The sequence below is a fragment of the Podarcis tiliguerta genome (assembly GCF_965153285.1).
Source record: "Podarcis tiliguerta genome assembly, chromosome: 13".
In the NCBI taxonomy this organism is placed as follows: domain Eukaryota; kingdom Metazoa; phylum Chordata; class Lepidosauria; order Squamata; family Lacertidae; genus Podarcis; species Podarcis tiliguerta.
In genome coordinates, this window is record NC_139546.1 from 35,053,679 (window position 1) to 35,081,492 (window position 27,814).

Sequence of the window (27,814 nt, forward strand, 5' to 3'; positions counted from 1 at the left end):
TCAGTATACAGTAAATTTAGCTTTCTATTCCCATATGCTGCCCCCACCAGTGTTGCACGGGGGCCCATGCATCTGAGGTCACTTGCAGACAACCTGTTTATTGAACATTCATTCTGATTTATATGTTGGGAGTTTATATGATGTTGCATCAAGCCATGGTTATATCCCTTTCCGGTACATTTCCCCATCATTTTCCTTATTGCAAAAAGTCAGATTTAAGAGGAAAGTGGCTTTGTTGTACAAGAGCACCAAACTTTAATTGTGCCGGTATGTTACAGAATCTCCCATCTGAAAAATAGCAATAGTCTATATTATCTGCTAGGGACGCAGGTGGCGCTGTGGGTTAAACCACAGAGCCTAGGACTTGCCAATCAGAAGGTCGGTGGTTCGAATCCCTACGATGGGGTGAGCTCCCATTGCTTGGTCCCTGCTCCTGGCCACCTAGCAGTTCGGAAGCATGTCAAAGTGCAAGTACACCAGCTCCCTCGGCCAATAAAGTGAGATGAGCGCTGCAACCCCAGAGTCGGTCACAACTGGACCTAATGGTCAGGGGTCCCTATATTATCTGCTGCACACAGAAATAATATTCTTAAGGTTTTATGGGTGCCCTCCTCTATGTAGTAACATAAAATAATAATAATAATAATAATAATAATAATAATAATAATAATAATAATAATTCTTTCTTTTTTCTAATTAAGACTCTCATATAAATATTAAAAAGGGAACGCCAACATCCCTATTCAGAAAGCTGACATTTTGCGGCTCCAGACACAGTAAGACAGAAAACAGACAATGCTGATCAAATTCTGAAATTTGGGGAGAACTTTACCAAAACTTTGCCAATCCCATCCTATCCTTCAGTATAAGAACAGCCTGCTGTATCTGGCCAATGACCCATCTAGTCCAGCATTCTGTTCTCACAGTGGCCAACCAGATGCCTATGGGAAGCCTGCAATATCTTCCCCCCTCTCCCACCTTTCCTCTCTCCTTGCCTCTCAGATCCATTTTCCAACCCAGCCTTCCAAGGTCGGTCGGTCCATCCATCCATCCATCCATCCATCCAAACATCTCAGCACACCTTCCTAAATATAAAAATCGATTGGCCAGAGGCTTGAAAGGGACTTACCCATTGGCTGCAATTGTGGGAGCTGATTGCTGTAACAGAGGAGAGAGGGGAGGAGAAACAGATAAATGGTTAACCAGGAAGACTGCACAGTCACCTTAGCCCAACATCCAGCTCAAGGCAGTATCCTCCCCAAGTTATCACCTCTAACTGATTAGGCCTGAAGTCATACTGACTGTAGTCAGAGCCAACCTCCCTCCTGCGACCTGGTGCCCTCCAGGTGTTCTGGACTACAGTTCCCATCAGCCTCAGTCAGCACAGCCGTATGATGCTGGGCTGATGGGATTCGCAGCCCAAAATGTCTGGAGGGCAGAAAGCTGGGAAAGGCCAATTCAGATCCACTCTGCCTCTGGCGTACCCAACCGTAACGAGAGCCAGTGCGAAGTGTTGGCTAGAATGTTTGGCCAGCAAGACTTGCGTTCAAATCCTCACGTAGCCCATCAAGCTCCCTGAGTGATCCGGGGCAAGCCCAATTAATGTGTAATTAAGATGCACTGGAAGATACAAGATTGGACACTTTTAGAAGGAAACTAGACAAATTTATGGTAGACAGTTTTATTACTGGCTGAATAGAGTCCCCATTTTCAGTGCCACTATGCTGATGAATATTAGGGAGAAGAGGGGAGGACAAACAATGTGGGATGGATCTTGCCTTAACAGCCTGCTTGAGGAGCTTCCCCGAAGTATCTAGCTGGCCACAGAAGGAAGCAAAAGGCTAGTTTAAAATGACTTTTAGTCTCACTCAGCAGGTCTATTCTTATAGCAGAGAGAGAGGTGGAACTGTAGGAAGTAATTGTTTTTTAAAAATCGTCTGATTTATGCAGTGAGTAGCGGCTGTGGAATTAAACAGTCATAACGCTCTTCCAGAAAAGTTGGTTCCACCAGATTCTTATTTGTAGCAATTGCAAACAAGAAATGAGCTACTGGATCCACCCAGAATGTATTAGGATGCCCCAAAATACATCAGAATGGATCCTTCAAGCCACTCTCTGCCCACAAGGAGAACTTGCTCTTTCTCCCAGGAGCATCAGATGCTTTTGCAGCTGTCCTCTTGCCCTCCGTGTGGGTCTTTTTTTTGCAAATGTTTATCCTGCCTGCTTTCCACCTCCTCACTCACTTGGGCACGACGTTCTTCATGTCGGTGCTGCATCTCCACTGGGTCTTCCCAAGGCTGGCCAGAAGCGTCCAGGCGTGGCGTCTCCCAGCCACTCCGGAAAGTTGGGTTGTAGGGATCTGCGTAGCCCCGGGGGAAGTCCACTCTGGGGCGCACAGGGCAGAAAGGAGGAGGTAGAAATGAATAGAAGAAAACAATACAATTGAGAATGAGTGAAATCATCAAATGAGGGGGGTTATTGGGTTGTTTTTGTTTCGACTGTGTATTTTGTGTTTTCATATTGTGGCTTTATCTTGTGAACCACCCTGAGACCTGCAGGTATAGGGTGGTATACAAATTTAATAAACAATAATAATCATGAAACCCTCAATCACATACTGAAACTTGCCCATTCATTTCTGATTAAAATTGCCAAAACCACTCGACTGATTGACCTCAAACCGATCAACACTGAATCACTAGCCAGTGTCACAAATGGATGGGCCTAATTTATCAGCAACATATCGAAGACCTTGGAATGCAAATCCCCAAGGTTTCCAGTGACCTCCGAGCCTGAAATGAACCGCTGGGCTCCAGTGACCAAGCTCCTCTGGTGCCATCAGCTCAGTTCAGCCAATGGCAGGCAAGAAAGGTCATGGGTGAGCTCCCGTTGCTCGGTCCCTGCTCCTGCCCACCTAGAAGTCCGAAAGCACATCAAGGTGCAAGTAGATGAATAGGTACCGCTCCAGAGGGAAGGCAAACGGTGTTTCCATGCACTGCTCTGGTTTGCCAGAAGCGGCTTAGTCATGCTGGCCACATGACCTGGAAGCTGTATTTTGGCTCCCTCGGCCAATAAAGCAAGATGAGCGCCGCAACCCCAGAGTCGGCCACGACTGGACCTAATGGTCAGGGGTCTCTTTACCTTTACCTTAAGCTACTGAAGGTAATGGGGCCCTTTATATATCCAGCTGTCCTTTGTCAACAACAAATTGTCACTGTTTTTTGGTGTTGAATATATGCTATATGGTAATTTATGGACCTAATAGGAATCTAAAGCCATTTGCACGTTGTCATGCAACCAGTCCATGCAGAATGTAGGCACCCTATATATAGAAATGAGCAAACCAGTGATATTTTAGGGAGCAGGCTTGCAGGCAGGGCCCATTATTTACATCATAGGAGCCTACACAACACAAAACACTGTTGCTGTATGTAGGTTTTATTTTATTTGTCTTTTATCTTATAATTTGGAAATGTACATCCAGTTTTTCTCCCTTTAATTTTTCTGGGGGCCCCCAAGAAAGTGGGGACCTAAGCTGTAGCTCGTTTAGCTTATACACAAATCCAGCACTAGGAAGAAATAACAAACCAAGACAAGTCTTGAGTCCCTTCCCCCCCCCCCCGCCCCCTTACCTTGGCCTGGTCCAGTTTTCACCCAGTGAATACCACAGTTCCGTCTCCTGGTCTCCCAAGCAGCCTCGCATCAGGGTCACTGCCTCCAGGGTCAGCATGGGGCTGCGCAGCTCAGAAGCAAACGCTGGTCCCCCCGAAGACTCCACAACCTGAAGTGGGATGCGAGAGTCAAAAATGCCAAGTTGTTGTTATTGTTCTGTTTATTTATATCCCAGTCTGGGGCTCAAGGGGGCCCAAGTTCTCCACGGGAGGTGCTTGCCTCTAGAGCAGTGGCTCCCAACCTTATTTTGGCCATGCCCCACCTAAGCATCTCTAAAATCCTGGTGCCCCCCCTCCCGTGACACACAATTCTTATTATTCAAAAAGTGAACTCCTATTCACGTGGAGGAAGTCTAAAAGGCCATTAACTGTTAATAACTCATTCTCGAATTGCCCCCCCCCTAAAAATCAAATTGTCCCCCTGTGGGGTGTGTGCCCCACATCTGGAACCACAGCTCTAGAGCCAATCTGCACATGCAGCAACATCGCGTGATGAAGCTTTTCATGGATTGTACCACGCTGCTCTCCAAGGGTGCGGGGAGGGGATTGCACTTTTAATGCTCTCCCATGACAAAGGAGACTTCACATACAGATGCCTAGCATGCCAGGGATATATGTTCTAGGCCAGGCATAGGCAAACTTGGCCCTCCAGATGTTTTGGGACTACAACTCCCATCATCCCTCGCCAACAGGACCAGTGGTCAGGGATGATGGGAATTGTAGTCTCAAAACATCTGGAAGGCCGAGTTTGCCTATGCCTGTTCTAGGCTCCCCTTTGATACACCAGTTTTCCACATGCAATGATTTTTTTTTTTTTAAATGGTTTCAGTCCCAAGTCTGCCATCCGCATGATATAGTTCACCCTGTCATTCTGCTGCTTGGGCAAATCACCTTCCAGGGTTTAATCACCACTGGTTCAGCTGCCTGAGAGTTTATCTTCCCCTCCCCTCTGCCCCATCTGTTGCTTACCAGCTTCAAGGGGTTGAAGAGAAAATGTATGAGCTCCTCTGAGGTAGGGTTTGCAATGTTCGATTTCAGCCTTGCCTGAGTGGTGGGAACAAAAGCGTATCCTAGTGGTTAGCATGAGCCAGGCAGGCGCCCTCTTGCTTTCTTGCGAGAAAAGCGCACCCAACCATACTCACCAGAAGACTGAAGGAATATTTCATCTTTGCCAGAGCATCTTCAAACTCCTCTTGGGGAGGAGGCCGGGATCGGATTGTCAGGAGTCCCTCTGCGGATGCAGCAAAGTAAGAAGATATTGACACCTGTACTGCAACTCGGGCTATTGTTCTACGATGACATTACATGCAACCTAAATTATGTATACTTCCTCTTGGAATTGCAGCGGAACAAAGCAAGAGGCAGGAAACCGTGAACGAATGCCAAAACAGACTCCGGCATGTGCGTACATCCCACTTCCACCTCACTAGTCCAGAATCTGTTTTGGAGAGCAGAGCCCCTGGTCCCGATGGATTTAGAGGCTTCCTCAGCACAGGTGCCAATGGCCTCCTGTAAATGCTCCACATAATGAAATTAATGTGCTACACATGTCAATACAAGATGCCCACATGTGGAGCTGCACACACGGTGCACAGCAACCGTGTCAGCAAGCCTTTTGGATCCATGACCAAAGCTGCAGGATTTCTGCCTGCAGATGGGAATCCATTGAGGGTTCTGGAGAAAGATCCCTTGCCCCAGGTTTTCTCTGAAAGAGCAACTCACGTCAAATGAGTGAAAAACACACACACAAAAAGACCTCTTGTATATGCAAAGCATGACAACTCTGCTATAGTGCTATGCCGAAACAGGAGACCTGGGGCCTGTTATGTTAGGGAAGCCTTTCACAGCCCAGTGAAACTTTCTGGATTCTGGTGGGTTTCCAGAATTGTCCAGAGGGCAGAACCAAAATGTTCAGCCAGACAGGAGCAGCATTCAGAAGAAGAAGAAGAGGAGTTTGGATTTGATATCCCGCTTTATCACTACCCGAAGGAGTCTCCAAGCAGCTAACATTCTCCGTTCCTCCCTGACAACAAACTCTCTGTGAGGTGAGTGGGGCTGAGAGACTTCAGAGAAGTGTGACTAGCCCAAGGTCACCCAGCAGCTGCATGTGGAGGAGCGGAGACGCGAACCTAGTTCACCAGATTACGAGTCTACCGCTCTTAACCACTACACCACACTGGCTCTCTAGTTTCTAGCCACCTCAGTTATCGTGGCAGGAAAGAGAGGGAGAATGTAGTTTCCTGGAGCTCGGTTCAATCTATATTTCTCACCGCCTGGCCCCCGGCGACGGCCCTTTGCGGAGCGCTTGCGTTGATCCAGGACACGGAAAGCTTCGGCCGATTTCTGCAGCTTCCCTATGAAGGCTTCCACATCGTCAAAAACATGGTTCAGCAGCTCCTGTCAGATGGAGAGAGGAAGGGAGATAACAGTAGACAGCTCCAGCTGAACACTCTATATAGAGCCCTCTGTGTAAGAACCAAATGCACAGATCTGTACATGTCTACTCAGAAGTAAGTCCCACTGAGTTCAGTGGAGCTTACTGCTAGGTAAGCGGGTATAGCATTGCAGCCTCAATTTCTAAAAGAAAGAGAGAGAATTGTGGCATGCGAACTACATGTACTGGAATTCTCTGTTCTGTGCAAATTCATGAAGTATATTGTATTTAATTATGGGGTATCAGAGTTTTTAGCGGGTTAACCAGGCTGGGATAGCAGGCTTGTTGGTTTTTGAATGTCTGATGTGGATTTTTTCAATTTCGTCGTTCTGTATGGAACAATGACAATACTGTAAAGATTATAATATCGTATGAAGTGATGTTCCCTTGCCCTAACTACACTTTACTCCTGGAAAAGCAGCAAAAACCATCTACTCAATCTTGAACTCCTTGAATGATTTCAAGGTATTTATATCAACGGCAGCATTCCATTGAGCTACAGCAACATAAAACTACATGTGGTTTGCAAAACAACAACAATACTGTTAACAGAATGAAAACACACTTCCCTAAACATTTTTTGGGGGGGTGAGGGAACACTATTTCAAAAAATATATATAGGAGGAAAAAAATAATATTTAAAAGATCACCCCAAATATATTCTATAGGTTGTGTGTGCGTTTCTTAAAGTCCAGATATGCCAATACGTTCTGTACTTTTAACAGCTGTACAACAAGCAGGGGGGGAAACCCACCACAGGTGTCTCTCTCCCTATCATTGTTTTGTTACTTGTCCAAACCTGCACATACCTGTCAGGAAGCTGCACTGAGTATGCATTAGGGACAAAAGGTGACGGGTCCTATTGGGTGCATGCAAATATAGGCAAATCCACAAATCCTAACTCATGGCAATCCCTCCTACCTCCCACAAATCATTCTAACCTCTTTTACAGGCCACCTGGTTTTTCACACAGAACCTTTCCAGCTAAACTTACCACATTTTGCTCGGACTGAATAAAGGCCAGGTCAGATTCAGCTGCCGAGATATCTGGAAGCAGAAAGAGCCAGGAGGTTAGACACGCTCCACTATCCCTCTGCCCACCCTAATGTTCAGTGGTGTTCAACTCAGGCATAAAGGTGTGCAGAGGTTTGCAGCCTTTGGCGAAGAGTCCGGGCTCCTGGCTTCTCACCATTCTCCTTTTGCTCTGGCACGATAACCATTGTCCTGGAGGGCACCTGTTTAGGAGACTGAGGCAGGGTCTCCGGAGCCTTGTTGGTCTGGCTGCCAAGCCAATTCTGGGTAGCTCTGAAGACGAGAGACGAGAAGCAAGAGGTTGAGATAAAAAAGGAAGGGCCTGAGAGAGAATACTATTCTAGACATCTCTATCTCTCCTCTGGCTGAAGGATGGAGAATCTTTTTCTGGTCAATGGCTACAGTCCCTTGGGTGTGGGAGGGGCTGGAGCCAGTGGTGGGTGTGGCCAGAAACAAAGCGGGCGGGGCCATATCCCAAACTATGTCACTCACAAACAGGTGTACTGGCACTCCAGCAGCTGCTTTTACCGGTGAAAGCAGCTTTGGTGAGGTTTCTGCTTTGTTTTAGCAGAGACGTGGCACATGTGGGTGCTTAACCCTTTTTCGTTGCTTTTTTGCTGCGACTCACTCCCACTTCAAGCCACTCTCCACACCTCCACTCCGCAGGATTCAAGAAGCATGGGAGGAAACTTGCAGGGGGGAAATCAGTGGGACTTGCGTTAGAAAAATAGCACGTGGGTGAAAGGGTCAGATGCCTCCACCCAAACATCTCTACCGAAAAACCACACAGACCATTCGTTGTACAGCTGCTCTTCCCTAGAAAGAGCCATCAGCAGGATTGAAATACAGTGGTACCTCGGGTTAAGAACTTAATTCATTCCGGAGGTCCGTTCTGAACCTGAAACTGTTCTTAACCTGAAGCACCACTTTAGCTAATGGGCCTCCTGCTGCTGCCACGCCGCCGGAGCATGATTTCTGTTCTCACCCTGAAGCAAAGTTCTTAACCTGAGGTACTATTTCTGGGTTAGCGGAGTCTGTAACCTGAAGTGTATGTAACCCGAGGTACCACTGTACATTTTGTGTGTGTGTGTGTGTGTGTGTGTGTGTGTGTGTGTACTCTGCAGCCTTCATAGTTTTAGAACTCCCCTTTCCCTCAGACCCAGTGGCGTAGCGTGGGTTGTCAGCACCCGGGGCAAGGCAAGTAATTTGCGCCCCCTAACCCGTGGATTTTAGCACTCGAGTGCGAGCGCGCCCCCCCCCTGCACCCCCCACGCTACGCCGCTGCTCAGACCTGTGGCTATACAGGCTTATGGGTCTGCATTCACCTGAGCGCCTCTTTCCGTTGAGCATTTCCGCCTGACTTGAAGTCCAACAGAGCTCCATTAATGTCCTGCTGGATCAATTCTGCCTATAAAATAGAAGAGAAACAAAGTCAGAAAGCTCAGCAGTGAGAGAGAAAACTCTCTCCCTTCTCCAGCTCCAAAATATGCCTTGGGGCGTCACATTAGCCTTCACAAACCTGGTGCCCTCCCAATGGTTTGGACTCCAACTCCCATCAGCCCCTGCCAGCAAAGGAGGGCAACAGGTTGATGAAGACTGCTTTAGGTTACATTTCCTGCAGCTGGAAGAGGGTTTCACTATCAAGAGTGGCTTTTCACACTTCCCTTATGCATCCACAGTGTCCAGTTTCCTTACCCCTACATGGTCACATTCAAAGAAGTGGACATCCGGTTTGAGCTGGTGGGGTTCCTGGCACACAAGCAGAAGCAGCGACTGGGATCGAGACTCAGGTCGAACGGCTTCACAACGGGCCACAGCTGCTAATCCGTAGTTCTCTAGCTCCTCCTGTAGGGGGAGACAAAGTCACCAAACAATCCAGATAACCCATACGGAGCCTTCTCCAAATAAGAGATATTGGATTATAGGCTACAGCCAACAACCCCTTGGTCCCTATTCACCACCCAACATCACAGTCCTGGGTTGCTCCTCTACCTTTGAGTCTATGTCGAAGAGCTTGATGGCCGACCCGTTGACCTGAAGCAACATCTCCTGAACCCAGATTTTCCCTTGGGCATCCATGACGGACAGTTTCCTGGTGGCATCCTCCACGGTTGCCAAGTCATCCTCGTCTCCGATGGAGAAGGTCACCAAGTGCTGGAAGATACAGAAGGGAGACAAGTCTGTGCAAATCCGTCTTAAGTCACTGAGGTTACTCGTTGCTTTATTTCGCTATTTTGCAAATGGTTCTGGGGACCATCAGAAGGAGTATAATAATAATAATAATAATAATAATAATAATAATAATAATAATTTATACCCCGCCCCGTTTGGCTGGGTTGCCCCAGCCACTCTGGGTGGCTCCCAACAGAATATTAAAAACATCACAAAGCATCAAACATTTAAAACTTTCCTAAACAGGGCTGCCTTCAGATGTCTTCTAAAAGTCAGATGGTTGTTTATTTCCTTGACATCTGATGGGAGGGCGTTCCACCACCAAGAAGGCCCTCTGCCTGCTTCCCTGTAACCTCACTTCTCACAGGGAGGGAACCGCCAGAAGGCCCTTGGAGCTGGACCTCAGTGTCCAGGCTGAATGATGGGGGTGAAGACGCTCCTTCAGGTATACTGGGCCGAGGCCATTTAGGGCTTTAAAGGTCAACATTGTGCTTGGTGTTATATGCCCAGTGTTATATGGTCTCAGATATAGTAGGCAAGTATTCATGGGCATCAGTATGACTACCAAAACCAACCCTGCCCTAGAACATCCAGGTGCCCAAAAGTGGAGTGTGAGTATGTGTGAATGAGTCTGAAAGTGAGTGAATGAATACATAAATAAATGAGAGAGAGAGAAATAGAGAGGGAGGGAGAGGAAGAAAGGCCTTAACAGGGTCTCTCCGCCATCTTATGTTTGGTTGGTGGGCAGAGAAGAGAGTGGGCCTTTTGGAGAGGGCTCTCCCTAGAGCGGCTAACTTGGCACCAAGTATGTTGGTTATTTGATGGTAGACCAGCTCATACTCCAGCTGAGCTGTCCTCTGCCTCCACAGAGCCATCTGCTACTACCAGCTGCTCTGTGGGAAGCATCTCAGTGACATTTTATATGCTGTCAGTCCTACTCAGTACGCTTCTGAGTACCAGTTGCTGGAAGCTGCAGGAGAAGAGGCTGCTCTTGTGCTTGGTTGCTGCTGCTGGAGGGTTTCCCACCAGCATCTCTTTGGCCACTTTAGGACAGGATGCTGGACTAGATAGGCCATTGGCCTGAACCATGAGGGCTTCTCAGGAGGGCGGTTCCCTCACTGCAAAAAGTGAGGTTACAGGGAACCAGGCAGAGAGCCTTCTCGGTAGAGGCGCCCACCCTGTGGAACACCCTCCCATCAAGTGTCAAGGAAATAAACAACTATCTGACTTTTAGAAGACATCAGAAGGCAGCCCTGTTTAGGGAAGTTTATTATGTTTTTAACATTCTGTTGGGAGCCTCCCAGAGTGGCTGGGGAAACCCAGCCAGATGGGTGGGGTATTATTATTATTATTATTATTATTATTATTATTACGACTACTTCTTTCTTATGATCTTATAGTATTGTTGAACATTGCTTTTTCCCCTAAAAAGATTGTATTTAATTTTATTTGTACACCACCTTGGAATAATTTGTGTCATGAAAGGAGAATTGTGAGGAATGCATTTGTCCTGACCTTCCAGTATTAAACATGAGCTTATTCCCTCTGCTGATTTTTGCCCTGTGCCATGGCTCTCCTTGGCGCTTACTGCTTCAATGTGGATTGTATAACAGGGATGCTTTTTAAAAATTATTTTCTTGTTTGGTTCCCCATAAAGTTCTACCAAAGGACCGTCCCAAAAAACCATGAACGCAAAAACTTTATACAGGACTAGACAACATTCCAAATGAACTAGATTATCTGTCTTCCAACTCGTGAGTCAGGATCACAAAACTAGCTTGTAGGCCAACCTCAGAGTGAGTTACAGATTATTTAGATGATTTGTTTTGGAGGGAAGAAGGTTGTCTTTCAAAGAGGAGACAGGCAGGCAGGCAAACAGAAGCGGAGGGAAAAGTGTAGAGTTAAGGAGGACGTGTGTGGTAAAAAAAGAAGTCAGAGTCAAGTGACAAGTCAAAATAATTGAAGACAGTTGTTCTAGAATGTTCTTCAGAATCCACTGCAACACATAGGCTTCCCATGAAATGGGTTTCCTCAAAATAACTCTGGAGGCAACCAAGAACCCCTCATCCTTATAACCTCTTCCCTAATATCACTCAGTTTCCCCCACTCTAATTCACTAGCCACTGATGTCCCACAGCTCTTGCCCCCGCTTTAGCACAGCCCAGACCCAAACTTACATTGACGGCATACTGTGAGACGTCTGCCATGATAATGCTGGAATACTTCTTCCTCTGCTCTGCAGAAAGAGACAAAACATTATTTAAGGAGGAGGAATTGTGTTGCAATGTTGACTTAAACCAGCAAATGAAACCTGAAACTTTAGTGTCGACTGTCAGCCGGGTCTGTTTAGCATCAAGCGGCAACTTTTATTTTAAAAAGGTGGCAGTGAGGGCAGGGACAGAGAAGGGAAGCACCGTCTTTGGGGGCCATGTCCTATCCAGAACAAATGGGCAGGGAGGATGGGATTACCGGATACACACACATTCATTCAAAGCACAAAGAATCCCGGGAACGGCTGTTTGTTACCCTGTGAGAAGTTACCTACAGTAGCCAGGACTGTGCTTTAACTATGGTGTGTACCCAGCCACAATGCACATGAGGTCTGCCTTCTTTGTGACAGGGCTCCTGACAGTAGCGTGACAGTCAAAAATTCAGCAAATAAAACTTCATTTAATTTACATCCTAGGGAAAATTGCACATGCTTAACAGCTGCATGCCAGGGTCATTTGCAAGGCACAGAAACATCAGCATAAAAATCGGGAAATAAGCATAAATGTATATACAGTCATACCTTGGTTTTCAAACAGCTGAGTTCTCAAACGTTTTGGTTCCCAAATACTGCAAACCTGGAAGTGACTGTTCTGGTTTGCAAACTATTTTTGGAAGCAGAACGTCCCATGGTGCTTCCACGGCTTCCTGCAGCCAATCAGAAGCCGTGCTTTGATTTCTGAACGTTTTGGAAGTCGAACACACTTCCAGAACAGATTCTGTTCGATTTCCAAGGTACGACTGGATGTACACACATTATACATATTATTATATCTCTCGCTCATGCACACATGCAATGAGTGAGGGTTTGCCTAGTTTAAAGGACAATGGGTTGTATCCAATGCTAATCTGACTCAGAGCAGACCCATGGAAGTTAACGGACATGACTAATTTAGGTTCATTAATTTCAATGGGTGTACTCTGACTAGGACTAGCACAGGTTAAAACTCTTAATAAGAACATCCAGGGATTTATCTCTCTAAGGAACACTTTTCAGTTCTTAAGAAATTATTACCTCTTCTAAAGAAGAGGGATGTAATTACTGCCTCTCCCTGCGGGAACCAGTTTAGCTTGTGAGAAATACACACACACACCCATCTCCTCCCTTCTTACTGCTTCTCTGCTGATTCCTGCTCTTTCCCCACCCCACGTGGCACAGAACCTTTGGTTTTTAAATCCCAGGAAAACCAAATGTTCGTGCTTCCTCAGTTCAAAGGGGAGAAACACAGAGAGGATGTAAAGTGAAAGACTGACAGGTTTCCTGGTTTAGTTTGTAGCAGAGGAGCATAAATTCGTTGTATCCTACACAAGATCCCAACATTGGAAGAAAAAAACTTTTAGTTTCATAGCACACAGCAGAACATGAGGAGGAACCATGCCAGCCTTGCAAGCTCTGCAGAAACAGTTATGCGCAAGACTAATTTTGCAAAAGATCACCCATATAAATTTTTTTTGCAGCACTTTTCAATGCTGTGCGAGTTCTTTATTATTAAAAAAAGTGAGGTGCCTGCACTCGAGGAGATTATAAAGCAATAAACTGCATTTTGATGGTAGCGAAGTCAACCAAGGAAGAGAGGGGAGGGCGAGTCAAGGGATTAATTGTAAACAAATGTGGTTATTGAGGGTGAGGAGCAAAGAGTTAAGCCAAAGGCTTCCCAGGTAAGGTGTTGATGTGAGAAAGGGATCCCACGTGACATACTCAGGAAGGGAGTTCCAGGTGTAAAGATCATCAGCAGATCCGTTTATGAGAGCTGGTAATCTCTGAAAAAGTTGAGGACGCTACAGCTTCAGGACTGAGAAGGTCTTCAGAATTGAAACGTACCAGCAAACTCATATATAAATAAATCTTCCAGATACATCCCTATACTCTAAAACTCACCATAAATGGCTCTGGCACTGGGCTTGGAGCGGTCACTGCCGAGGCTGCAAGACAAAATGGACTACTTATTCAACAACCGGAAGAAATCACCTCAGGTCCTCATTTCCAGACTACTATACATCCTTCCCAAAGCTTGCTAGGCCCTCAGGCTCCCCTCCACCCTTGAATCCTGGAGGCCAGTATCTTCTAGGGCTGGGGAACCTGCCCAAATCCTATCCAGCCCCACTGTGCACCCAAGGAAAAGAAATATTAGTAATCTGTGCCACTTAATTTTACCTCAGCTCCCAAACAAGGCCATGGCGCTATACTGAAACAGCCCAGTTTCTGTTCAAAGAGGTTTTGCAGCCATTAGTGCCCACGTCAACTCTAGTCCCATGGCCACCAACCCCTTTTGTCAACCCAGAAGTGAAAGAAAAAGAGAGGCAAGACTACGGCAAGACTTCCTTGCCATACCAGCAGGGCCTCTACATGATCCCCAATGGCTGTTTTCTAAGCAGTCCCTTGACTATGCTCAGTAAGTTCAAAAATCACAACGAAAGGGGCAAGAGAACAAGGGAGGCGTTCGTGGTGAGTTGCGGCAGCTCATTTTCTAGAAAAATAGCAGGTGAAGCGTAGGAGACACCCTTGCCTTAAGATCTGGAAAGGGTGTGAGGCCTGGAGAGAATCCTGAGGTTCAGACAGGGAGGTTTGGAGGGTTGCATTTGCCCCCCGCCAGGCCTGAGGGTCTCCACCTTTTGTGGAGGGCAGTGGCTCTCCAAGGTTTTAGTCACTAGGCCTTCTTCCCAGTGTGACCCAGAGATGTGAAATGTCAGGGATCGCACATAACACCTTTTCTTTGCAGGTCAGGCTCTCTCAACCCTCAGGGCAAAAAGTGAGTGCATGCCCAGAACACTACAGAAGGTTCTGGAAAGCAAAGAACTTTGTATTAAGCTCTACATCCCAGATAAAACTGGGCACACTTGAATTTCAGTGTCTCCCTAGGTAGTCTTGCTCCCAAATCTGTAGGTGCTGGATGGCGTTCTCTGACAGCCCCTCTTACCTTCCTGAGTCACTCATGATGTCAGCGGCCTCGTCCAAAAGTCCCAATGCAACCTGGCAAGCATAAGAAGAGAACTTTGGTGGCAAAGGGGTGGAAGGAACAAGAAGCCCTGACAATAACGGACTGGCATTACAAGCTACAAGAATTTTCTGAAATGGCGCAGTTAACAAATACCCTGAGAGGCAATTCAAAACAAAAATTTATGGAAAAGTGGGATAGATATAAAACATATGTTCAAAAATACAGTAAAGGTTCACTATCTATGCTAGCGTTTGATTGACATTGGAGTGAGAATGAGTTGAGAAATAAGACTAAGAGCACATATTGATATAGGAATGTATTAGATAAAATGTAAAGAAATATACAATAATAAGAGTACATTCATTTGTAAAAAAGGAATATACAACGGGATAGACAGGAAGTCTAGTGTGTTGGTATGTATATGATTTGGGGGGGATTGTTTTTCCTCTTTGTTCTTTCTTTTTTTGTTTGTTAGTTTCATTTTCTTTCTAGGTATATAAAATATGTATATAATTTTTGTATACATGTTGGAAATTATATTATAGTAAGTCCTGTAATGTAATATGACAATGTTTACCAATGTAATATAAGAATGTTAACAAATAAATAAAATGCAAATTAAAAAAAGAAGAAGAAGCAAAGGTTATCAGTTTCAGGACAAGTCTGCATAGAGAAAGCAAGTAGCTTTTGTTGCTCTATGGCTTGAGGAACCCCCCAGGGCCAGATTTAGGTTTGATGAGGCCCTAAGCTACTGAAGGTAATGGGGCCCTTTATATGTCCAGCTGTCCTTTGTCAACAACAAATTGTCGCTGTTTTTTGAGTTGAATATATGCTATATGGTAATTTATGGACCTAATAGGTATCTAAAGCCATCTGCCATGCATGTTGCCATGTAACCAGTCCATGCAGAATGTAGGCACCTTATATATAGAAATGAGCAAACCAGTGATATTTTAGGGAGCAGGCTAGCAGGCTGGGCCCATTACTTACATCATAGGAGCCTACACAAACAAAACACTGTTGTTTTATGTAGGTTTTATTTTATTTGTTTTTTATCTTATATTTTGAAAATGTACATCCAGTTTTTTCCTTTAATTTTTTGGGGGGCCTCAAGAAAGTGAGGCCCTATGTTATAGCTTGTTTAACTTATATGTAAATCCGGCACTGGGAACCCCAGACCCAGGGGCCATATGTGGCCCTCCAGCACTCTCTATCTGGCCCTCAGAACTCTCCCCACAACGATCCTGCTTTGCACCTAGAGTGTTTTTGCCTGGCTGGGATGTGTCCCTAAAAACTCTGTGGCTTGTCTGGGTGGAGGACGGAGAGGGAAGTGCTGCAGAAAAGTAATATTTGCCTTTACTCCTCTGGCCCTGCCTACCTCTTGCATGTGGCCTTCAGCAGGTCGCCTATAAGGAAATACAGCCTTGGGGCTGAAAAGAACAACGGCAAATGCCTGTTCTCCCACTAGAAGAGTGGTTTCAGAATTCATTAAGCAGGCCCAGGCAGCTGCCAATAGACACCCAGCGGACATTTCATTTCAGGGATTATTACCCCCGACCCCCAACACACACACACACACACACACACACATACCCTGAGCTCTGCACTCATTTCCCTTGTTCTTGCAGTTAGAATCCACTTCGCTGAAGCGTCCTAAACAATATTATATGACTAGCAAATCCAAGCTGACATTGCTAGTTTAGAGGTGAATGCTTTGCATGTGGCTCAGGTACCTTGATGCTCCATTTGCATGCCTTCACACCTGAGGTGGGTACTGTCAGGCTTTGGGCCTTAGTAAGAGGGAGGCTCAAAAAGGAACTTTTAAAAGGTCTTGGCTGTGATGAAGGAAGAAAATCCTGATGTTAGAGAAGTGAGGGATCATTATTCCCTTCTCTTCCCTGCCTAATGGTTTAATTTATTTACATATTTCAATCCTGCTCTGATTCAGCTTTAAGGAGCTGGTTTTTGTGGGGAATATTTGGGGCAACCCCCCCCCCCCAAAAAAACCATTATGTTTGGACATTAAAGCGCAGCCTGGAAAGAGTGGGGCTGGGTAAAAGGTAAACCCAGTTGTGCTGATGTACTAATCCATGGGTAGGCAAACTAAGGCCCGGGGGCCAAATCCGGCCCAATTGCCTTCTAAATCCAGCCCGGTCCAGGAATCGGCATGTTTTTACATGAGTAGATTGTGTGCTTTTATTTAAAATGCATCTCTGGGTTATTTGTGGGGCATAGGAATTCGTTCATTAATTTTTTCCCAAAATATAGTCCGGCCCTCCACAAGGTCTGAGGGACAGTGGACCGCCCCCCTGCTGAAAAAGTTTGTGACCCCTGTACTAATCTGATGTGGATTATTTATTCATTTATCATCACATGTATTCTTTCAGGATGCCTTTCCGTTTTCTCCTCAAAACAACGCTGCGAGGCAGGTTCGGCTAAAAGAGATCGCGATTGGCAACCCAGTGGCTTGGTGTTTGACCTGTGGTCTCCCAAGTCCAATTCTGACACTCTAACCACTTTGCCACAATGGTATTCTGTTCCTCATTGTATTCTGATCTAATTTTGCTGACCGGCATGATGTACCTACATGTGGGCGGTATGGGTTTTTTTTTTTTTTTGTGTGTGTGTGTGTGTGTGTGTGTGCAAATAAATAAAACCCCAGATCATTTACAGTACAAGGGTGTGCGATCATACACACATGGTAAAGAAAAGTAAGCAGGCCTCGCTCCTGCCCAAGAATGCTGCGGCATCTCTTGCCAACGGCCACACCTGTTTCGTTTCACCTGGCAAGGTGCTTTGTTTATTAAAGGTGGGATTTAACCTCCTTCTATGCTTGGAGCAGAGCCAACCTGCTCTCGTCTAACCGTGCTTCTTTTTCAGAGAAGAAGCCACACAAGGAGCAAGCGGCTTAATGGTTAAAGCAGAGGTCGTAGTGTTTAATAGTGCGGGTGGTGGCGAGAGAAACAGGATACTCTCTTCCCGATATTTGCTTAAATATCCCAGCTACAGATTTGCAAGCAATGCTCATTTATGCACAGGTCTCTCGCCAGCCGTGGTTGATATGAAGAAACAATGGTCAATATTGACTCAGTTGGACTGTGTATTTGGGTTTAGGCCAGAAAGGAAAAAGGATTACTGCTTATATGTCACCGCTTTCTCCCCAAAACATTACCTGCCCACCCCCATCCAAATTAGGTGGGTTTCAAGAAGGTGGTGCATCCCTTTTTAATTTTGGCAGGGTTTCTGCCCTTTTAGAACCCAAGAGGCAGAAATACAAGATTTCCCTAGTGTTACGCCTCCATTCACAAAGAAACTGCACCTGTTGATTTTCTGTCTGCCATGCACAAGGTGAAAATTCTTTGCTCAGGGCCCCATGATTTCTGGGTCATTTTAGCCAACTGCTAGATAACACTGCTGTATCTGATTACTATACCCAAAGCGTAACTCTGAATTCGGTAATCTGTTTTGAAAGCCGCTGCCTAATCCTGGATGTGTGAAATGAAGCGACAAAATATAGGCGCACCTCTAAGCATGCATAATGTGTTTTCGCCCTCACCTCTGAAAGAGGGTATGAATTGTAGGCAGGTGAGAGCTCCACAACCTGTCTGTGGAGAAAATATACACTATCTACATGTTAGCCCCACTTTTTCTCTTCTTACACATTTCTTTCATTTCCAAAACGTCTATACATCCTGCTTTTTGATGCAAAAGGGCACAAACAAGGCTGTTTGCAAGAAATAGCATATTCCCCCCAAATGGGGGCAGCCCCTGTTTCCTGGTTCTGCTCTCTGTTAGTAAATCTCTCTCTCTCTCTCTTTTTTGCCTTTGGGGGATGCCTAATTAGTATGTTGCTAGTGCAAATTGCTGGAGTTGTCATTTATCAGGCTCAGCCCCAGCTCCAGGGCTTTGGCAGTAAAAACAGCACCTTTGGAGGCAAACAGTTGCGGGGGGGGGGGGGGGGTTGAGGCATTAGAGCATATTCCAGAGTGGGGCCCCACAGCAACTTGTTCTTTGAAATTAATGCAGCTAATTTAAACCACTTTTTAAAAGTCAGAATAATGTCATGTGGCGTTTGGCCCAAGTTTATCACAGGAATATAGGAAGCTGAATTATAACAAACCAAACCATTGCTCCATCTACCACTGTACTGTCTATACTGAATAGCAGAGGCTTTCCAGGGTTTTCAACAGGGAATCTCTCCCATCCCTACCTAGAGATGCCAGAGATTGAACCTGCAACCTTCTGCATGCAAAGCAGATGTTCTACCACTTTTCTGTGGCTTTCCCCCTTCTTGTCTCTGCTAGAAATGCACATTAATACATGTGCTTGAACAATAAGCTTCCGCATAGGGAACAAAGCCCATTTTACAGATTGTCACTGCTGAGGTCGCAAACCCTTGGCAAAGTATAAATTGTGTGTTATGCTGGTCTGGTAGTGGTGAGGATCAGGCAGTGATCCTTGATGCGAGAGTAGGAGGCTTACAAAAATGGACATCTTCTCATCTGATATATCGGAGGGTAGGCAGCCATAAAGAAACCAAGTCAAAGATGCAGCAACCATTCTGGGAAATATACCAATAAAGCCACAGATTTAATAGAGAAAATTTGCCTAAAAGATGTCTGCAGAAACACCACTTTCCTTGGACAAAAAGGTAGGATATAACTGTAAAAATGAAATAAATGGATCGGATACCCAAATATTTTCAGGTTTAACCCTTGCCCATGTTTGTTGTCAAAGCCTTTAACAAAATAGGGGCATATGTATGCTGAAGCTCAATACTTATAATTATGACCCTCTAATGAGAACACTTAGACTAGGGGTCAGCAAACTTTTTCAGCAGGGAGCCGGTCCACTGTCCCTCAGACCTTGTGGGGGGCCGGACTATGTTTTGCGAAAAAAATATTAAAGAACAAATTCCTATGCTCCACAAATAACCTAGAGATGCATTTTAAATAAAAGCACCCATTCTACTCATGTAAAAACACGCTGATTCCCAGACTGTCCACAGGCCGGATTTAGAAGGTGATTGGGCCGGATCCGGCCCCGAGCCTTAGTTTGCCTACCCATGACTTAGACCAATGGACAAAAGTTATGAAGACTAAGATTTCAGTGGGTCTACTCTGAGTATGACTTACGGTAGTCAGCTGCAATCGAAAAATGTAGGGCTAGCTTTGGCAAGGAAAGTCTTTCTGCGTATGTTTAGAGGTTCTCTCGTTACTACATGAGAGATCACCACACAAACACACACACTTGGGTTTTTTTTAAAACAACATATCTCTTTTCTGTTCCACACAAATCTGGAATCTTCCTATTCAGAACCAAAAAGCCTCAAAATAGCAGCTCCCTGGGCTAGAGCTTCCTGGATCTCACAGCAAGAAATTGTGTAAAAAGGGATTTAGCCAACACTGAGGAAAGAGAAGCAGAACAAGCACCCTCAAGGGGAATGTGGCGGCAGTGGGAAAATGTGACTGACACATGCAGAATACCGTTAAAAACTGGCATGTGCAAGCCTATCTCCGCTCAATCTTTCTTTAAAACTATAGGTACATGTGGAAGCTTTTTTTGTGGGTGGGGAGGATCGATGACACAACCAATGCTCTGGGGGCCTGGCCCCTTGCAGGTATTCCAGGTCTGCCTGTGATGTTCAACTTTCAATTAAAAACAAAGTCTCTTCCCTTTTTATTTGTGGAAATATAAGTGCCCAGTCAGTATTCTAGTCAATTACTAAGAAACACAATGAACACAACTTAAGTTCTGGATGATTTGCAAGAGACCTCCCCCGCCCCACTTACTTTCCATCCCGTCTCACCAGAAAAACAATATGATCTCTTTCAGGCAACTGATAAGATCCACGTTAAACCCCTATCTGGGTTTCTTCCAAATAAAAGGGTTCCCATTTTAGCAACCACAGCACAGTCCCTTCTGCAAATCAAATGCTTCTGTTTGTCCAAAATGTTGCCCTTCTCAGAAAAATCTACCCTGCCAGAAGAAAGCCAACTTTCTTGCTCTGCTGAGCAAGGCCTTTCCCCCCCCCCCCCTCACCAGAGAGTTGAGGACCAAGTTCCCTTGGTGCAACCAACTAACTAGGCTCCATCCCCACGAAGCCCAGGCTCCCTGCTTGTCCCCCCCCCCCCCCAAGCTCCCACCATACTTTTAGACTTACCTTCTACGCAGCAGTCCTTCTCTTCAGTTCTCAACCATCTCTGCTTTGGGCACCCAGCTGGTGGCATCTGACATGGCAAGTAGAAACTACCGATGTGGCTTGAGACTTACCAGTCCCTATGAGAGCGAGCCTGTCAGCTGAACCACACCCCTTGCATACCTGGGCAGGTAGCAGTCACTCGCCAGGTGCCTTTTTTTTTTTTTTAAGCCTCAGGAACACACACACACCAACCTGTATTTGAAACGAAACTTTTGCTAGGGGGAAAAAGTGGCAGGGCTCTTTCTGGAGGCAGCTGGTTGGAGGAAGAGGGAAATGAGGGCATGCTTCAAAACGTGCTTGCAGGCATTGTACGTGCATGGCGAGAAGCTGTGGTCATTTTCCTTGCACGTGTCTATGCACTAAAATGCCTGCATATGTGCTCATTATACATGACAGATCTACAGAGTTAGTTGAACGCCCATCAATTCAGATGGTTCAAGGCTCTTATGTCGACGTACAGAGCCCTTAACAACTTGGGTCCAAGACAGCTTAAGGACCTTTTATCTTTGGTGGACCTGCAAAAGGGTAAAAGAGTACTGGGAAATAATCCACAATGAATTGAAAAAAATGTTTTAAAGTACTTTCCCAAAACAACCAAAGTCCTTTCCTTTGGGGAGAATTCAGATGGAAATTCCCAGGTGTCAAAAAGGTTATTTATGTATGCCACTGATGTGGTCAGTGTTTCGTTAGCCCCAAAATGGAAAATGAGCGAGGTCCCAACTAAAGAAGAATGGCAACTTAAGCTGACGGAATATGCACAGCTTGCAGACTTAACACACAGAATAAGAGAAAAAGAAGAAGATACATTTAGAGAAAATGTTTATTGAATATGTGGGGGGAAATTGTGTACACTTGAAAAGGTTGGCAACATTAAGATAAATTCAACAGTGTAAATAAGTTTTGATGGATGTAATAATGGAATACTGAATGGTTTACTTTTTGTAAAATATGCAGGGATTTACGATATGCAAATGAGCCATGGAAAGAGAAAATCAGCTGGAGGAATACTGGTAATTGCCCCTGCATTACAGGGGCCTGCCTGGTCTCTACTAGAAGTACTGTATTAGGTATTTTGTGCCACTGGTCCCATGCTGTGCTTCCAGCAGAGATTGGTCAAGCACCCTCACTTTTGACTTTCAGGCATGCCTGAGACTTTCACAGCAACAGACCTATGCCGTTGTTTAATTCCCCAACCTCAGCTAGATACTTTCATCTGTTTTCTTGTTATACACCACCCTGAAGTTTTGTTTTGGTAGTATATATAAAAAATACTTTTGTAAATAAAATAAAATAAAAATTGAGGGGGAAAGGCATTTCAGTTTTGTCCGGTTTTAACATTGAAGGCAACCCTGATTTGGGTGAGTGGCACAAAGTCAAGTTGGGCGGAGCAAAGGGGAAGGGGAACTTTCTGGGTTCTAAAGGAAGCGTTGGCTGTCCAATGCATTTTTGCAGAGAAGGGCAGAAGTTTAGGACCCTTTTCCAATGAGCATAGTCTATATAAAATGTCTGGGGTAGCTATGTAATCTCGTTTCTTATATTTAGGCTTAATGGAAGCTCCTATTTAGTATTTCTCTCTGGTAACCCATATTTTGCTGAACTCGCTCGTAACCTTTGAGGTAAATTCACTTAGGTTTCTGGTAGCTTTGTATAGTCCTCGTTGGCTCAAGCTGCTTTACAGGTGTTTTCCGAAACCTAGGCAATAAACTTCCATTTGCATTTATAGACTTTTATTATCTTTTTTGTTTTGGTCTGCTATAGCATGTGATGGTTCTTGCTTGTTCAAAGCACCTGGAACAATTTGCTCTGCATGAACAGATCATGTCTTGGCTGAGGTCAGTTAAATTGATCTCTGTGTGTGCATGAAGAGGCAAATAGCTGTGCTGAATGGTTATCCAGCTAATCTGCTAGCCATGTAATCAAAAGGGTGCCAGACTGTGTTGATTTCCAACACTGGCTGTGCTTGTGTGCTTGTGATCCCTAAAAGGGTAGCGGCAGGACACTTGCTTTGCATGTAGAAGGTTCCAGTTTCAATCCCTGCCGCTTCCAGATAGGGCTGGGATAGACCCTGCCTAAAACCCGGGGCTGGATTAAGAGCTTTAGCTGCCCTAAGCACTTAAAAGTATTTGGTGCCCCTATCTATCTAATTCAAAATACAAACACATGAGCCTTGGTGGACCAAGTGGCAGTTACCAGATTCTCATTTTGTTGTTGTATTCCCAAGATTAATGTATATCATTAATGTACACAATTGTACCTTGGAAGTCAAACGTCTTGCGAATGGAACATTTTGGCTCCTGAACGCCGCAAACCCGGAAGTGAGTGTTCCAGTTTGCAAACATTCTTTGGAACCCGAATGTCTGACACAACATCCGTGGCCTCCAATTGGCTGCAGGAGCTTCGTGTAGCCAATTGGAAGCTGTGCCTTGCTTTCTAAATGTTTTGGAAGTCAAATGGACTTCCAAAACAGATTTCGTTCAACTTATGAGGTAACACATTATTATTATTATTTTCATTTATAGTTGGAGCCTCTTTTTCAGCTGCAGCATATGGTCCATGGTAAATCCAGCAATGGAAAATGTCTATGGTGCCCCTCTTCCCTTGATGCCCTAAGCACGTGCTTCTTTTACTTAATGGTTAATCCAGTGCTGCTAAAACTCCAGAGAGCACCAGTCAGTTGTCAATAATGCTGAGCTAGATGACCTCACTCAGTATACAGCAACCTCCTATGTGCGGCGACTTCCTCTTGTGTGCTTCAGAAATGACCCATCAGAACAGACCAATGAAGTCAGAGGGTACATGAGGCAGCCACTGGCAGAAGCTACACAGGTTCGGGTTCGGCCAGTGGGAGACCCCTGGGAGCCTCCTTTAAACCACCCCTTTTGAGTTCAACAGCAGAGAAAAAGCAGGATATAAACATTTGAGTGACAGCTGCCTGAAGCAGCTACCCTATCCACCAAAGTAAGGAAATTATTCTCTCTCTGTGTTCACAGAGGAAAAGAATGCTCTCTGTTCTCACTCCTTTTGAAAAGATCCAGAACGAAGCAGGAACAGTAGCAGCTCAGGTGTGTCCCCACCCAGCCAGTTTCAGGTGTCAATACAACGCAGGCTATAAAAAAAAGTATCAAAGGACATTCCTACACACTCTCATTGTTTAGTTGTTACCCAACACTGCACGGCTCCCACTTCCAGCCTGGCGTACTCATTTATGGTAGGGTCTCTTACCCGCTGTTAATGAGACTCAGGAGTGAATGAAGTGGGCAGGGAGATGTTTTCTTCTTCTTGGCAATCACTCATAGCCAAGTAAGATTGTCTTCCATAAACATGGTTTTAACAATGAGTCCGTAAGTGACTGTGGAGGCCAATTCTGGATCCACATGTCCTTCCACGGTGGAGACATTGGTTTCCAGGCGGGAGTTGATCACGGTGTGGATTTGCCAAGCGTGCCTTCCTCTTAGCACCTTTCTCCCTTGTGTCCCGAGTCTTCAAAGCCCATGACACCTTTGGTAAAGGCTGTTCTCCAACTGCAGCGCTCGCAGGCAAGTGCTTCCCAATTGTTGGTGTTTATACTGCATTTTTACAAATTTGTCTTTAAACCTATTTTGTTGACCACCAGCATTACGCTTTCCATTTTGAAGTTTGGAATAGAGTAGTTGCTTTGGAAGACGATAATCAGGCATCCGCAAAACATGACCAGTCCAACGAAGTTGGCGTTGAAGAATCATTGCTTCAATACTGGTGATCTTTGCTTCTTCCAGTATACTGGTATTAGTTTGCCTGTCTTCACAAGTGATGTGTAAAATGTGTCAATGAGACGCAGGTGTGAGTGAAGTGGGCAGGGATATGTTTTATACTGTAGGTAACAGAGCAACATCCTTGAGGCTGCCTCACACTCTTTGCCCATCTAATTCAGTGATGTTTACTCTAACGGGCAGCAGCTATGCGGTGTCTCTCTTTTTTTAAGGGTGATCATTAGTATTGCTTACTCACATCCTGCCCTAACTACCAAAGGAGCAGCAAAGAATAAAATAATTGAAACATGGAAAGCTACACACACCCATTCCAGTACGGATGCAGACTGGGAATGATCTCTACTTAAAAGGCTTGTTGGGAGAGAAAGGTTGTGAACAGGAGCTGAGAAAAGAACAGCCAGTCTAATATTTCACAAGAGGGAATCCTAAAAAAGGTTGATGCCACAAATCTAAAAGCCTGGATATCTTCAACTTTTCCTTTCCAGAGGCAGGGACTGAGCCTGGGGCCTTCTGCATCCAAAGCATGCTCTCTGACAAGAAAAATCACAGTTCCTTCCCCTAACTGACTAGCGCAATGCAGCCACAGTTATTGAGAGATGGGAGGCCTGTCTGTGGGGCAAAGCCCTGGAGTCGAGTAGGCAAGGCTGCAGCAAGGCCTCCCTTGCTAGGTGGGGCTGCAGAGCGAAATCATTTCCTCATAAACCACCAAAACTGGCTGTGTACATTTTAACGCCTCTGGGTTGCTATAGCACAGGAAACACACAAGAACAATAAAGTTCTTTTTTTAAAAAAGAACACACCACCATACATTTTAATGTGCTAATGCTGATTAATACCTTAAAAATGCAGCTCCCATGAACCTGACACACAACTTGTCAGAGTTGCAGGACAGCCAGCTTTCCCACATCATGAAAGCATGCCATAGGGGAAGGGGATCTTAAAGAGGATCCACCCCCTGAGACAGGAAGAAACCTAAGCATGCGGATTTTTTTTTTGGGGGGGGGGAGGGCAACAACCCTATTACCAGTTGGGGGAGAGACTCCCCCCCCCCTTCTGACACCAAGCTGTCAAAATTTTTTAGTGGGAGCTCCAATGTCACAGATCACAAAGGTGGTCTAAAAGAAATGTATTAGAAAAGAGGTGGAAAACAAATTTAGGGCTCCGGGCAAGTTGGCAACCCCCAAACCTCTATCTTGCCTCTAGTCCAGTGGTTCCCAACCGTTTTTTGGCCATGCCTCATCTAAGTACCTCTAAAATCCTGACCCCCCCCCCCCCCGGTGACATATAATTCTTTATTATTCAAAACGTGAACTCCTATTCATGTGGAGGAAGCCTAAAGGGCCATTAGGTAAAGGTAAAGGGACTCCTGAACGTTAGGTCCAGTTGCGGACAATTTTGGGGTTGTGGTGCTCATCTCGCTCTATAGGCTGAGGGAGCCAGTGTTTGTCCGCAGACAGCTTCCGGGTCATGTGGCCAGCATAACTAAGCCGCTTCTGGCGAACCAGAGCAGTGCACAGAAATGCCATTTACTTTCCCACCGGAGCGGGAATTTATCTACTTGCACTTTGACGTGCTTTCGAACTGCTAGGTTGGCAGGAGATGAGACAGAGCAACGGGAGCTCACCCTGTTGTGGGGATTCGAACCGCCAACCTTCTGATTGGAAAGCCCAAGAGGCTCAGTGGTTTAACCCACAGCGCCACCCACGTCCCAAAAGGCTGTCCAAAGGCACCACCTCATAGTCTTGGCTTCCAAAGAACATGGCATCCATGAAAGAGAAGAAGGAAAGGACAGTTGAAGTACTGTGGAAGAAATCACGAAGAAATTGTTAAGAGGAAACGAAGTGATATGAAAAAATCACAAATGAAGTTTCAAAACATGTAATAAAGATGTGTGTGTCACAATACATATTTATATACTGCATATGAAGCCCCTAGAACCGTAAGAAATGCAAAAAAATCACTGTTAACTGGTTCTCGAATTGCCCACCTTAAAAATCAAATTGCCCCCCTGTGGGGCGTGTGCCTCACGTTGGGAACCATGGCTCTAGTCCTTCGCATCTGAGAAGCCAAGAGTGGTGCCAAAGAGGAACGGCTCGGACCAGAGGGAGGAGGCCGCCTTTCTTGCCTAGAGGGATGCCCAGATCCGATGGATCACCCTTACTCGAAGGGTGACACCTTGCCACAGCATCCTTACCATTCCTGAAGGTTAGGTTTGGCCTGGGGAGGAAGGGTGGGGCCGAGAGCAGCTCTAAGTTTAGCCCAAGGAGGCTTAAGGACAGCCTGAATCACCCAGACGTAAGAACCTAATCTGAAGAGCTACCTTTTGTTTGTCCTGGGGGTGCGGGAGCAAGAGCTACGCAATCTTGTGGCAAAGGTCTTGGCACAGTGAGAAGTGTCGTTTTGGTCTGAGTTTGGCAGAGAGCAATGATCAAAAGCAAGGAGGCCGGATGAGACAAGAACTTGAGCCCCATCTGTGCAAGAAGCCTGTAATTAGAAAGAACTGTGATTTAGAGGGACAAGGCCAACTGCAAAGGAGGAAACAGGTGTAGCTGAGCAAGCGAGAGCCGACAGGCCCAGCCAACACAAACTGACTCAGGTGCTCTAGGTTATAGCCAGGACACCTGGGTTTTCCAAAGTCGGCAGGCCGTTTCAGCCAGGGTTTTCCAAAAGAGCACACCTGCATGAGCATAAAGTGTTGATTCAGGTACTGGTGCTAATAACTGCTATAAGGTCCTGTATTTATGCCTTCTGATGTGGAGCCCCTTGTATAGCCATGCATTTATCAATAAAAAAACAGAGGGATCAGACCTAAGGTCTATCTAGTCCAGCATCCCGTTTTGCACAGCAGCCAATCAGATGACTCTGAAAAGCCGAGGCAGGGCACAAGAAACAGCCCTCCGCTACTAGTCAGGGTACAAATAATAAATTATTATTATTACTATTACTGTTGCTCCACAGCAACATCCAGTCTTTTGAATAGAGCTGGCTCTATTTAGCCAACACAGTGAAGAGTCATTGACACATCTATCTAGGTTTGTTGAACCCACAATCCCTGTAAAGTTAACGATCCATTAAAAACAGATTAAACAAGCCCTTTTCTACCAGGTGGGCTATGTGTGGATAGTGACTGCTTGAAGGGTTAGGACTTAAGGAAGAATTAGAACCAAATCCAACACGCATTATCCACTAAAACAGCCTTCCAGAAATTCTGGACTACAATTCCCATTGTGCTGGTTGGGGCTGATGGAATTGTAATCCAAACATCTGAAAAGCAGCAGGTTGAGGAAGGCCGCACTATACCAACCAAAACCACCGTACATTGACATGTTAAAAGAAACGAACACATC

At 45.5% G+C, this 27,814-nt stretch overlaps 1 protein-coding gene across 1 annotated transcript in view; it reads right to left on the reverse strand.

Annotated features, from left to right (window-relative positions):
* EPS8L1 (EPS8 signaling adaptor L1) overlaps positions 1-20,829 on the reverse strand; it is a 41,426-nt gene extending 20,597 nt beyond the window's left edge. Inside the window, exons 1-15 of the mRNA XM_083411598.1 lie at positions 20,680-20,829; positions 14,496-14,548; positions 13,457-13,500; positions 11,487-11,545; positions 9,130-9,291; positions 8,833-8,982; positions 8,463-8,545; positions 7,295-7,410; positions 7,100-7,152; positions 5,942-6,068; positions 4,814-4,902; positions 4,641-4,715; positions 3,633-3,781; positions 2,244-2,385; positions 1,130-1,158 (exon numbers count right to left, since the gene is read on the reverse strand). Coding sequence (XP_083267724.1) covers positions 1,130-1,158; positions 2,244-2,385; positions 3,633-3,781; positions 4,641-4,715; positions 4,814-4,902; positions 5,942-6,068; positions 7,100-7,152; positions 7,295-7,410; positions 8,463-8,545; positions 8,833-8,982; positions 9,130-9,291; positions 11,487-11,545; positions 13,457-13,500; positions 14,496-14,512 — 1,295 coding nt within the window. The 5' untranslated portion in view covers positions 14,513-14,548; positions 20,680-20,829. The remainder of the gene's footprint in view (positions 1-1,129; positions 1,159-2,243; positions 2,386-3,632; positions 3,782-4,640; positions 4,716-4,813; positions 4,903-5,941; positions 6,069-7,099; positions 7,153-7,294; positions 7,411-8,462; positions 8,546-8,832; positions 8,983-9,129; positions 9,292-11,486; positions 11,546-13,456; positions 13,501-14,495; positions 14,549-20,679) is intronic.
* Between the last annotated feature and the right edge of the window lie 6,985 nt (positions 20,830-27,814).